This window comes from Ovis canadensis, chromosome 3 (genome assembly GCF_042477335.2).
Source record: "Ovis canadensis isolate MfBH-ARS-UI-01 breed Bighorn chromosome 3, ARS-UI_OviCan_v2, whole genome shotgun sequence".
NCBI lineage: Eukaryota > Metazoa > Chordata > Mammalia > Artiodactyla > Bovidae > Ovis > Ovis canadensis.
In genome coordinates, this window is record NC_091247.1 from 153,523,159 (window position 1) to 153,537,642 (window position 14,484).

The following is a 14,484-nucleotide window of genomic DNA, read 5'->3' on the forward strand; positions in this document are numbered from 1 at the left end:
GTAATAGGAAATTTCCTCAGAAATTAATATCCAGAAATGAATTCTAATTTTTTTCCTTATAGGAATTACTCAAGTAATATAAACCTATATTGTTACATATTTACTAAAATATGAAAGAGGAGGTTATCAGCAAGTTTACATTAAATTTATAAGTTTAACTTATATTTTCAATAACTACATCTTCTATTAGGAAAACATAGAAGATTCACAAATTTGAATTTAGTTCTTAATTCTATTGAGAATAATATTTATTGTTTAATACTCTGTCTTGACTATAAAAACTAAGGTGTAAAAATAGCTAATAAATCTGAGACCCTGATTTAAAGCATTATAAAATTCAAATATGCATTTTGGAATTCAAATGCAAAATAATTGACTGATAAGTAGAATGAAGTTATCTGTGCTTAGTTCAAACCATGACATGATTAGACCTAATAACAGAATTAGAAATATGACCATATATGTACATTTAATGATTTTAATGTGGACCTTAGTCTAGGTTTAATTATTTAAAGATGTATTTGCAAATTCATTAAGCTGCTGGAAGAGGATGAGAAGTACTAAACAAGGGGAAATTTTGTGTTAATAAATGTGAGAGAAATTGTGTTTTAACTACAATTTGGTTGGGCTCTGTTTTTCGATTTATAGACCTTTAGAGTAGCAATAAGGGGCCTCCCCATGGCTCAGTGGTAAAGAAACCTCCTGCATTGCAGGAGATGCAGGAGATGGGGGTTCAATCCCTGTGTTGAGAAGATCCCCTGGAGTAAGGCAGGGCAACCTACTGCAGTATTCTTGCCTGGAGAATCCCGTGGACAAGAGGAGTCTGCTGGGCTACAGTCCACACGGTTGCAAAGAGTCGGACACGACCTAAGCAACTGAGTCACAGAGCAGTGATGAGTGCTAATGATACAGCATAGTGTTAAATAGATTTAAAATAAAGCATTTGAAGAGTCCTACATTGCATATTTAACTATTTATCAATACTTTAGCAATTTATATTTTATGACTTTTGCATAGAGGTTTTCATCAGGTTAGGTTTCATAATATCAATTCTGGTTGCTCCTTTATTAAATAGAGGAAGAGTCTTGAATTCTGCCACCTACTAACTGCATTATTGTGGACATATCTCACTCTTTCTGTGAAAAAATACAGAACTCAGTATATTTTTATATAAAATGAAGTTTTAAATAATCTAGTGAAAGTGTCATGAATTTGGAGGTTGTGCAAAGGTATATATTAGTAGAGTATACTATTATGATAATTGTTTATTTCTAAGTCAGGCAGTTTTATTTAAAGTCTCAGGTTGCTAAAGGATAATAGAAAATTCTGTTCCCTCTACATGGATTAATAAATAAACAGGTTTCTAGAGGAAAATGTACTCTTTTTTATGTTTGCCTTTTGGAATTGAAAAACCATTTGGAGAAGAAAAGTTTGGTAAATGTAGGAATTCTTTTGCCTAATACTCACTGTTTACTAAACATCAGAAAACTTATGCTAAAAATAATATGAATGTAGAAAAGTCTTCTATTAGACTCAAAATGTGTTAAATTTCTGAGAATTCCCAGTAGAGAATGATTCTATTAAATATTTTGCTTACGTACCTTTCATCATGGCTGCTGCTGCTGCTGCTGTTAAGTCATTTCAGTTGTGTCCGACTCTGTGCGACCCCATAGACGGCAGCCCACCAGGCTCTCCAGTCCCTGGGATTCTCCAGGCAAGAACACTGGAGTGGGTTCCCATTTCCTTCTCCAATGCATGAAAGTGAAAAGTGAAAGTGAAGTTGCTCAGTCATGTCTGACTTCGCGACCCCATGGACTGCAGCCCACCAGGCTCCTCCATCCATGGGATTTTCCAGGCAAGAGCACTGGAGTGGGGTGCCACTGCCTTCTCCGTTTGTCATGGCACATACCTTTAAAAATCATTTAAAAAGTATATATGCTTCTACAAAGTTAAACTTTCTTAATCCTCTTTCTATTGAAAGAACAGTGCAAATTACAAAAATAATTGTTTCTGGGTTCTTTCCAGGATATTTTGTAAACTTTATTCTATCAAAATAGCGTTTCAGTTTGATTACAATTCAGTTCAGTTCAGTCGTGTCCGACTCTTTGTGACCCCATGAATCGCAGTATGCCAGGCCTTCTTGTCCATCACCAACTCCTGGAATTTATCCAAACTCATGTCCATCGAGTCTGTGATGCCATCCAGCCATCTCATCCTCTGTCGTCTCCTTCTCCTCCTGCCCCCAATCCCTCCCAGCATCAGGGTATTTTTCAGTGAGTCAACTGTTTGCATGAAGTGGCCAAAGTATTGGAGTTTCAGCTTCAGCATTAGTCCTTCCAATGAACACCCAGGACTGATCTCCTTTAGGATGGACTGGTTGGATCTCCTTGCAGTCCAAGGGACTCTCAAGAGTCTTCTCCAACACCACAGTTCAAAAGCATTAATTCTTCTGCACTCAGCTTTCTTCACAGTCCAACTCTCACATCCATATATGACCACTGGAAAAACCATAGTCTTGACTAGATGGACCTTTGTTGGCAAAGTAATGTCTCTGCTTTTGAACATGCTATCTAGGTTGGTCATAACTTTCCTTCCAAGGTTACAATAGGGAGAAAATATATCTGCAGTCAGATTTTATAGACTCAAGCTTGCTCCTGTCTTATGTCCTGTGTTGCTGCTGCTGCTGCTGCTAAGTCGCTTCAGTTGTGTCCGACTCTGTGCGACCCCCATAGATGGCAGCCCACCAGGCTCCCCCGTCCCTGGGATTCTCCAGGCAAGAACACTGGCGTGGGCTGCCATTTCCTTCTCCAATGCATGAAAGTGAAAAGTGAAAGTGAAAGTGAGGTTGTGTCCGACTCTTTGCAACCCCATGGACTGCAGCCTACCAGGCTCCTCCATCCATGGGATTTTCCAGGCAAGAGTACTGGAGTGGGTTGCCATTGGCTTAGCTATTTTTATTGCCTGGAATGCTCTTCTGCCAGATCTGACTGGTTGCTTGTTGTCATGGGCTAAACCAAAATGTTACCTCCTCAAAGAGGACTTCTGTGAAGCACCTAATCAAAAGAAGCCCCACCCCACCCCACCAGCTTCACAGTGCCACTATGTTTCCCTAATACATCATCCTTTTTTGCTATCACAATAGCATTTATAACTATTTAACTTTTTGTTGTGTTTATTGTAATCTTTGCCATTGAAATGCAAGCTACACAAGAATAGAGACTTTGTCTTGGGCAGCACTATATCCTCTGTGCCTAGAAGAGTGTCAAGCACATGTCAATAGCTGCTAGGGAAATGTCTAATTACTTAGAATATGAATTTGAACCATTTTTGCTTTACATGTACTTATTACATACATTCTTAGTTATTTTATCTAACCTTCATATCAACCCTTTTTCCTTCCCATCCTCCCTTTCTCTCCCCACTACCTTCTTTCAACAAAAAGATTTTAGCTTATGTTATACACAGCAAATAGTTAATGGATATATATGGAACTGGTTCCTTATACTGACATTATACCAGTAATATGACACTCTTTTATCTTTGAGTATTAAACATGATATATTCTATATCAGGGACACTTAGATATTTGTATCTATACTGTATGAAGCTACATCTACAGACATACTGTAAATTGCTGCCTCATATATTCATGCTATATTCATTTTTAATCTATTTTTTAAAAAAACATATATTTTATTGAAGTATAGTTGACTTTCAATGTTTCAGGTGCACACCAAAGTGATTCAGTTATACATAGACACATATTATTTTTGAAATTATTTTCTATTATTGGTTATTGCAAGATATTAACTATAGTTCCCTCTGAAAAGAAAGTGAACATTGCTCAGTCTCATCTGACTCTTTGTGACCCCATGCACTATACAGTCCATGGAATTCTCCAGGCCAGAATACTGGAGTGGGTAGCCTTTCCCTTCTCCAGGAGATCTTCCCAACCCAGGGATCGAACCCACGTCTCCTGCATTGCAGGCAGATTCTTTACCAGCTGAGCCCCAAGGGAAGCGTAAGAATACTAGAGTGGGTAGCCTATCCCCTCTCCAGCAGATCTTCCCAACCCAGGAATCCAACCCAGGTTTCCTGCATTGTAGTTGGATTCTTTACCAACTGAGCTATGAGGGTAGCCCATACTATAAAGCATAGTTCCCTTTGCTATATGGTAAACCTTTGTTGCTTATTGTATATGTATTTTTTAATTAGAAATCTTGTATTCTATCCATACTGTCAAAGAAGTGGAATCAAAATGTTATAAATTTTTTAGTTAGGCAAAAATTTGTAAGTTTTAAAATATATATATATTATACATATTATATATATACACACACACAAAAGGTTTTCTACTATGCTTAATAAATGCTTGAGAAAAAACATCAAGAAAAAAATAGACATGGAAAAGTGATAAACATAAACTAAATGAAATAGGAGCACTGAATATGAAATCAAAAAAATGAAACAAACTAGATAAAAGTAAAATATCATCATATAGTCCAGTTGGTTTTAAACATGACTGCTCATTAGAAACATATCTGGAGATCTGGATTTAAAAAGTAGTGTAATACCTGGGCATTTGTAATTTTCAAAAGATTTTAAGATAATTCTGATATGCATCTGGATTTTAAAAAGTGATTGCAGGTTTTTCTATTAAATCTTAACTTTGGAGATATAGAATTCCATTATTTTTCTGTTGACCAATCATGATACAATGGTATTAAGTGTGTAATGGTTACATAGTCACAGTAGTAAAAGATAATGATCAGTTTTCATGATAAATATCCACACAAAAAGTAAAAGATAAATACAGTTGCAAGTCATAATGGGAACATGAATAACTTAACAATATAAAAAAATTTTGTTCAAATGGGGGGGGGGGTCAAGCAGAGTGAGTGATAATTGGAAGTGCATACATACACATGTTTTCATCTGCCCAACCAGTCTATGTCTTTCGGTTGGTGCATTTAATCCATTTACAAAAGTAATTATTGATATATATGATCCTATTACCATTTTCTTAATTTTTTTTTTCTGTAGGTCTTTTCCTCCTTTTATTTCCTGCCTAGAGAAATTCCTTTAGCATTCATTTTAAAGCTGGTTTCGTGGTGCTGAATTCTCTTAAATTTGCTTGTCGGGAAAGCTTTTGATTTCTCCATCAAATCTGAATGAGAGTCTTGCTGGGTAGAGTATTCTGGTCTGTAGGCTCTTCCCTTTCATCACTTTAAATATATCATGCCATTCCCTTCTGGCTTGTAGGGTTTTCGTTGAGAAATCAGCTGATAATGTGATGGGAGTTCCGTTGTATGTTATTTGTCGTTTTTCTCTGCTGATTTGAATATTTTTTCATTGTCTTTAATACATTTTTGACAGCTTGATTACTGTATGTCTCGGTGTGTTCCTCATTGGATTTATTCTATGTGGGATTCTCTGTGCTTCCTGGACTTGGTTGGCTATTTCTTTTCCCATATATGGAAATTTTCAGCTATTATCTCTTCAAATATTTTCTCAGATCTTGTCTCTCTCTCTTCTTCTGGGACCCCTATAATGCAAATCTTGGTCTGTTTAATGTTGTCCCAGAGTCTCTTAGGCTGCCTTCATTTCTTTTCATTCTTTTATCTATATTCTGTTCTGCGGCAGTGATTTCTACAATTCTGTCCTCCAGGTTGTTTATCTGTTTTTCTGCCTATTATTCTGCAATTAATTCCTTCTAGTATATTATTCATCTGTTTGTTTATCCTTTAGTTCTTGTAGGTCTTTGGTAAATATTTCTTGCATCTTTGCCATTGTTTTTCTGAGATCTTGGATCATCTTCTCTATCATTATTCTGAATTCTTTTTCTGAAAGTGCCTATCCCAACTTAATTTAGTTGGTTTTCTGGGGCTTTTATCTTGTCCCTTCATCTGGGACATAACTTTCTGCTTTTTCATCTTGATTAACTTTCTGTAAGGTGGTTTTTGATTAGCTGCTGTGGGATTGCTGCTTCTTGCTTCTTCTGTCTGCCCTCTGATGGATGAGGCTAAGAGGCTTGTGTAAGCTTCCTGATGGGAGGAATTGGCAGTGGGAAAAACTGGGTCTTGCTCTGGTGGACAGGGCCTTGCTCAGTAAAGCTTTAATCTAATTATCTGCTGATAGGAAGGGTTGGTCCCCCTTCCGGATAGTTGTTTGGCTGTAAGTGATCTAGCCCTGAGGTCTGTGGTCTCTCTGATAGGGTTAAACGCCAAGAGGGCTTACACCAAGGGAGACCTTCCTTGCCTGCTGCCGCCAGTGCCCTCGTCCTTGTAGTGAGTCCCTGCTGACCCAGGCCTCCACAGGAGGCCCTGCAACTCTAGCAAGTAGTTTTGGTTCAGTCTCCTGTGGGGTCACTACTCCTTTTCTCTGGGTATTGGTGTGCACAAGACTTGGTTTATGTCCTCCATTACTGGAGTCTTTGTTTCCCTCAGTCATGTAGAAGTCCTATAATCAAATTCTACTGGCCTTCAAGGCCAGATTCCCTGGGGATTCCCAATCCCTTTGTCAGATTCCCCAGGCTAGGAAGCCTGATGTAGTATTCAGAACCTTCTTAACAGTTGGAGAACTTCCTTGGTATTATTGTTCTCCAGTTTCTGGGTCACCCCCCTGGCAGGTATGGGATTTGATTTTATCATGATTGAGCCCCCCCTCCTACTGTCTTGCTGTGGCTTCTTCTTTGTCTTTAGATGTGGGGTGTCTCTTTTTGGTGAGTTCCAGCATCCTCCTCTGGATGGTTGTTCAACAGCTAGTTGCAATTTTGGTGCTCTCATAGAAGGAAATGAGCACATGCCTTTCTACTTTGCCATTTTGAACCAGAAGCCTATAGTCATTTTTAAATCACTGGTTATAAAATATCATTTATTCTAAAAAGTAAATCAAATTTTTGAATGATGTTTCTTTTTCTTGATCTTCACAATACCTTTTAAATACCAGATTGATAACTTCTTGATTCTATTGGGTGGAATGGGAGCTCATGAAACTTAGCTGTTTAAATTTAAATGATAAATAAGATGAACGATTCTAAGAAAAGTGCCCAATCAACATGGATATGTTGTTTTTTTAATGTGTATGTATGTATGTGTGTGTGTATATATATATATATATATATATTTGTTATATATTCATCCATAGGCATTAGACTATATTATAGTCCTCATGCTTATTTCTGTCTTAATTTGGTAAACCTATTTTCTCTCTGTGTGAATAAAGAAAAATTAGGTTGATTTTATATCTCTCATTATGTTCTTTTATAATTTCTATAACATTTCAGACTGCTGAATTAAATAACCCAGCTAGCTCTTAGAAAAACTAGTTTGTAGCTAGTTAACTTCAACTTACAAATACAGCAAAGTTGTATTTTAATTAAAATAAGTTTCATCAAATATTAATATTAAATAAATTTAATCTATTCTAATTTAAATTAAATTTTTACAGTTTCTTATTCCCACATGATAATGTTCCTTCATATCTGTGGAGTGTGTGATGACAAAACCACAATGAAAATTTTGGGAAGTGAGTGCTCATTTCAAGGAGATCCATTATTTTTGGAACTGTACTTTTTGGGGGGGGGCATTGACATAAAGAGTTTCAGTTTTCTTTTTTTTTAATTTAAATTTATTTATTTTAATTGGATGCTAATTACTTTACAATATTGTACTGGTTCTGCCACAAATCAACATGAATCCACCACGGGCGTACACGTGCTCCCCATCCTGAACCCCCCTACCACCTCCCTCCCTGTACCATCCCTTCTGGTCATCCCAGTGCACCAGCCCCAAGGATCCTGGACTGGCAATTCGTTTCTTATATGAATTTATACATGTTTCCATGCCATTCCCCCAAATCATCCCACCCTCTCCCTCTCCCACAAAGTCCAAAAAGACTGTTTTATGATGCTTTTAGCTTCAGAGCCAAATTTGATATTCTCAATCCTGATATATTTATCTTTGATATCTTTTCCTAGGTTATCATGTGTTTAAAAGTTTTTAAAAATCACTTTTAAATGCTGACAGATGAAATAATTTTTAAATATTGTAATTCCTAATTTTATTTCTTATTGTAGGTAGAAGAAGGAATGCATCTTTTGATAACTGGTCCCAATGGTTGTGGGAAAAGTTCTCTCTTCAGAATTTTAAGTGGGCTCTGGCCTGTGTATGAAGGAGTCCTATATAAACCACCTCCACAACATATGTTCTATATTCCACAAAGGTGGGTAAAGTTTTTATATCACAAGGAAAATTTTTCTTTTGCTTTTGAATTATCTTGATTCCTTAAGCTCTTCTGCAAGTAATCTTTCAGGTATTTTTTTGAGAGAAACTATTAAGGAAATAAATATTATCCTAAAAACTTTTGTTACTGCCTTGACTATAATAGTTTCCTGGAAAATACCAATTCTTTTCATTTTCAATTCTCATTGTAATGAACACTCAAAAGACTATAGATGTTAACCTCAAGAAATGGTAGGCTAGTCCAAAGAATAATTATATTGCTTTAGATAAAATCTCTATTATCTCTTCTCACAAAAATGAATAGTACTTAAATAGTATGCTAGTCTTTTCATAAAGCTGAATATATTTATATGTTCTGAAATTGTTCACTTATGTTTTCAGAGCCTCTGTATAGTAATCTTTATCACAGGTCTATGTAATTAATTAATGAATTCATTTCATTTCAGTTCAGTTCAGTCACTCAGTCGTGTCCAACTCTTTGCAACCCCATGAATTGCAGCATGCCAGGCCTCCCTGTCCATCACCATGAATTAGAACTACCTTAATTAAAAATATTTTACTTTAAGAGTGAATGTAAAAGTAAGCATAGAAATATTTAAAAGTAAAATTGTTTCATCTGAAATTTTTAGCTATCTTCCTTCATAACAATGTACAGCTGTCTAAACAGAAACTTATACCTGAAAATTTAGAATATTCATTGTGGATGAGTTAAATTTAAAGAAGAAACAGATCTCATGTTCATCTAACCCAGTAATTTTTCCCACCTTAGGTTAGATTGACATCATAAAAGTACTTCTACTGTGCTAGAGGTCTATTCTGTGGGGCCTAATCAAGCACCTATGCTGGAATTATAGTACAAGAGCAAATAGAAAAGTTCCATTAAATGCGTGCTATCATATCTCTTTTGTTCCTTTTCCTTTGTCAGAAAGTGTTTGCACCATCCTGCCCACTGGACTAATTTTTAGATCTTATATTACAGCTATGCAGATGAGTTTTTGTGGGACTTTTTCCCTAAAGTAAAACCTATCATAGTAGTATTAAGCTATCTGAAGTGTAGAATGATGAACTGTATTAGCAATAAGAAAATATTGGATGTGAGCAGTGCTGTGAATACTTGTGTTTAACACAAGATAGATGACATCTGTGATACCAGAATTATTGAATCTTTCTGTCTGCTTTAGATTTCTTTTGGGAAACCTTCTGGATCTGAGAACTAAATAGTAGTGCCAAAATTTAAGTTTCAGGTATTAATACATTAAGTAGACTGATTTTGACTTTCTATTTACGTTATAAAGCATAAAATTGTGAGGAAAATATTCTGTTATAGCATAGAATCAACTCCTTTAATGCAAATAGAATTATATACATAAATTTTATATTCTGAGCTATTTTAGATTTCATTTATAATATAAAAACAGTTTTTGAATATAGCTGTAACCTGAGCAATAAAAGACATTTCCAAGACTTAAAAAGTGCCTAATTAGCAAAGCCATCCTTCAGAAATGAAGGAAAAAGACTTTCCCAGACAAACAAAAGAGGAGATACTTCATCTCCATTAGATCTGCCTTACAGGAAATGATAAAAAGAGTTTTTCAAATTGAAATGAAATGATGCTAATTAGTAGCATGAAAACACATAAAAATATACAATATTCAGTTCAGTTCAGTTCAGTCGCTCAGTCGTGTCCGACTCTTTGCAACCCTATGAACTGCAGCACGCCAGGCCTCCCTGTCCATCACCAACTCCTGGAGTTCACTCAGACTCACATCCATCGAGTCGGTGATACCATCCAGCCATCTCATCCTCTGTCGTCCCCTTCTCCTCCTGCCCCCAATCCCTCCCAGCAGCAGAGTCTTTTCCAGTGAGTCAACTCTACGCGTGAGGTGGCCTAAGTCCTGGAGTTTCAGCTTTAGCATCATTCCTTCCAAAGAACTCCCAGGACTGATCTCCTTCAGAATGGACTGATTGGATCTCCTTGCAGTCCAAGGGACTCTCAAGAGTCTTCTCCAACACCACAGTTAAAAAGCATCAATTCTTCTGCACTCAGCTTTCTTCACAGTCCAACTCTCACATCCATACATGACCACTGGAAAAACCATAGTCTTGACTAGATGGACCTTTGTTGGCAAAGTAATGTCTCTGCTTTTGAATATGCTATCTAAGTTGGTCATAACTTTCCTTCCAAGGAGTAAACGTCTTTTAATACAATATTAGTAAGTGTAAATATATACTTAAATTCATGATACTCTAATACTGTATTATGATGGTGTGTTAACTATCTCTTAGTATGAATGTTAAAGGATAAGAGTATTAAAATTACTATAGCTAGTATAATTTATTAATGAGCACACAATATAAGAAGAGGCAAATTGTGATGTTATAAACATAAAAGGGGGAGAGTAAAAGGGTAGAGGTTTTATATACAATTGAAGTAGTTAATATGAAACTTGTAAGGTGTTTTATATATGCCTCATAGGAACCACCAGAGTTTCCCCAACAGCTCAACAGGTAAAGAATCATTCTTCAGTGTAGGAGACACAGGGGACTGAGTTCAGTCCGTGGGTTGGAAAGATCCTCTGCAGGCAGAAATGGCAACCCACTCCAATATTCTTACCTGGAGAATCCCATGCACAGAGGAGCCTGGCAGGCTGCAATCCATGGGGTCACAGAGTCGGACATGAATGAGCATGCACAAATGCATAGGAACCAAAAGTAAAAACCTAAAGTAGATTTACAATAGATAAAGATAAGGGAATTAGAGCATACCACTATAGAAATCACCAATTCACAAGGAAAGGCTACATGAGAGGAAGAAAGGAACAAGGGACAAAGCAACCAGAACGCAATAACATGGCATTAGTAAGTCCTTATCTGTCAATGATTAGTTTAATTGTAAATATACTGACTTATACTGACATAAATGGCTAGAAGATATACTTTACACTGATTACAAGACAACCACTTCAGCTTTAAAGACACACATAGACTGAAAATGAAGGGATGGAAACAAAGTATTCCATCTAAATGGAAACCAATGAAGAACAAGGGTGGCTACACTTATACTAGAAAAATTAGATTTTAAGCCAAAAATGCTAAAAAGTGACAAAGAAGGTGTATATAATGACAGTGGGATCAATTCATCAAGAAGATAAAACAGTTGTAATATGTATGGACTCTATATCAGAACACCTTAATATATTAAACAAATGCCAACAGATCTGAAAGGAGATAGACAACAATACACTAAGAGTTGCGAACATCAGTACCCCACTTTTGACGGTGGGTAAGTTAGCATATTCAAAAGCAGAGACATTACTTTGCCGACTAAGGTCCATCTAATCAAGGCTATGGTTCTTCCTGTGGTCATGTATGGATGTGAGAGTTGGACTGAGAAGAAAGCTGGGCGCCGAAGAATTGATGCTTTTGAACTGTGGTGTTGGAGAAGACTCTTGAGAGTCCCTTGGACTGCAAGGAGATCCAACCAGTCCATTCTGAAGGAGATCAGCCCTGGGAGTTCTTTGGAAGGAATGATGCTAAAGCTGACACTCCAGGACTTTGGCCACCTCATGCTAAGAGTTGACTCATTGGAAAAGACTCTGATTCTGGGAGGGATTGGGGGCAGGAGGAGAAGGGGACGACCCAGGATGAGATGGTTGGATGGCAGCACTGACTTGATGGATGTGAGTCTGAGTGAACTCTGGGAGTTGGTGATGGATAGGGAGTCCTGGCATACTGCGATTCATGGGGTCGCAAAGAGTCGGACACGACTGAGCGCCTGAACTGAACTGAACTGAACTGAAGTCATGCAGACAGAAAATCAACAGGGAAATATTGGACTTGAAGCATATTTTAGACCAAATGAACTTAGCAGGCAAATATAGACATTGTATTCAACAGCAGTAGAATACACTTCTCAATCATGTACGAAACATTCTCTAGCATACTTTATGATATGATACAAAATAAATCTTAGCCAATTTAAGAAGATTGAAGTCATACCACATATTTTTCCCATCATAATGCTATGAAACAAAACCTATAAGAGGAGGAAGGCTGAAATTTTTTCAAGTATGTGGAAATTAAAACACTCCTGAGCAACCAGTGAGTCAAAGAAGGAATCAAAAAAAAAAAAAAAAGAAATTAAGAAATATATTGGAAAAAAACGAAAATGGAAACACAATATATGAAAATCTATGGAATGTGACAATAGCAGTTCTAAGAAGGATGCTTATAGAAATAAATGTCTAAATTAAGAAAAAAAGAGATCTCAAGTAAACCGAACATTTCAAGGATCTAGAAAAAGGGTAACAAAGTCCAAAGTTTGGAAGAGGAAGGAAATAACAAAAAAGGAAGAAATAAATGAAATAGAGACCAGAAAACAAAAGGAAAAGATCAAGTAAAAAATCAATAAGTAAATGAAATAGAGACCAGAAAACTAATAGAACAGGTCAATAGAAACTAAGACATGATTATTTGTAAAAATAATATTAGTGAATCTTTAGCTGGACAAACAAAGAGGCAAAAATAATAAAATCAGAAAGAAAAAATGAGAGTATTACCACAGAAATACATAGGATCATTAGACTACTACAATAATATGAACAATAATATGCCACAAACTAGAAACCTAGAAATGAAGTGAAAGTGAAAGTGAAGTCGCTCAGTTGTGTCCGACTCTTTGCGACCCGTGGACTGAAGCCCACTAAGCTCCTCTGTCCATGAGATTCTCCAGGCAAGAATATTGGAGTGGTTTGCCATTTCCTTCTCCAGGGGATCTTCCCAACCCAGGGATCGAACCCAGGTCAACATTGCAGGCAGACGCTTTAATCTATGCACCACCAGGGAAGCCCTTAAATACAAGAATAGTCTCTCAGAAAACCTCCTATAGAGACACAGAACTTCAGATCCAAGTACTAACATCAAAGATTTCAAGGGAGGAAAGGAAGCCATGTTGAAAGAAGAAGGGGGAGGAGGCAGGAGAGGGGGGACAAAAGGGGTCGCGTTACAGACGTCTCTGGCCACCTACAGATACCCAGGCGTTATGGGACTTTTCCCTGGGCCTCCAGAGAAGGGAGGACTAGAACTCGGCCCTACCAGAAATCAGGCTAGACCAGAACCAGAATTCGACTTCTCTGCCAAGAGGAGGTGATCAGTCTCCAATCCTCAGCTCAGGCTGAGGGCCCTTCGACCAGATTCCTGCATCCAGGACTGGGGGACTAGAAAAACAGGGAAGGATAGGAAGGGTTAAGGAGAGGAAAGAGAGGGGGAAGGGGAGGGAGGTCAGTAAAGTCTCTTGTTCCTTACCAGTCGGGGCACTCTGGCCAGTTGTCTGCGTCAGGAGGAGACCAGGGACAAAAGGGTCCCAGTTGCAGCTGCTGGGTCTAGTCCACTGGCAGGCAAGCTGGCCCCTGAGTACCCTGAGTGGTCAGGATGTCAGTCTCAGCAAAGAAGAGTCCCGCCAGAGTCGCCAGAGTCCTAGAAGAAATAGTTAAATGCTTACAAACATAAAATTTACCTAAACGGAATCATGAAGAAGTAAAAAATATATCAGTAACAAGTATGGAAATTGAATCAGTAATCTAAAACCTCCCCAAAACAAAAACCAGTTGGTTTCTAATGGTGGTTGTTGTTCAGTTGTTAAGTCTTGGCCGACTCTTTGCAACCCCATGGACCGTAGCATGCCAGGCCTCCCTGCCCTTCACTATCTTCCAGAGTTTTCTCAATCTCATGAGCAAACTCTCATGTCCATTCAGTCAATGGTTGCCATCCAACCATCTCATCCTCTGTCGCCCCCTTCTCCTCTTGCCCTCAATCATTCCCAGTGTGAGGGTCTCTTCCAGTGAGCCAGCTCTTGGCATCAGGTGGCCAAAGTATTGGAGCTTCAGCTTCAGCATCATTTCTTCCAGTAAATATTCAGGGTTGATTTCCTTTAGGATTGACTGGTTTGATCTCCTTGCAGTCCAAGGGACTCTCAAGAGTCTTCTCCAGCACCATAGACAGGAAACCTCAATACTTCTGTACTCATCATTCTTTATGTTCCAACTCTCACATTGGTACACAACTACTGGAAAAACCATGGTTTTGACTGTATGGATCTTTTTCAGCAAAGTGATGCCTCTGCTTTTTAATATGCTCTCTAGGTTTGTCATAACTTTTCTTCCAAGGAGCAAGCATCTTTTACTTTCATGGCTGTAGTCACCATCAGCAGTGATTTTGGAGCCCAATAAAATGAAATCTGCCA

General features: G+C 37.6%; 1 protein-coding gene across 1 annotated transcript in view; it reads left to right on the plus strand.

The window, feature by feature from the left end:
* The window catches only part of ABCD2 (ATP binding cassette subfamily D member 2), an 88,867-nt gene that overhangs the window by 16,609 nt on the left and 57,774 nt on the right, over positions 1-14,484 (plus strand). Inside the window, exon 6 of the mRNA XM_069584614.1 lies at positions 8,078-8,223. Coding sequence (XP_069440715.1) covers positions 8,078-8,223 — 146 coding nt within the window. The remainder of the gene's footprint in view (positions 1-8,077; positions 8,224-14,484) is intronic.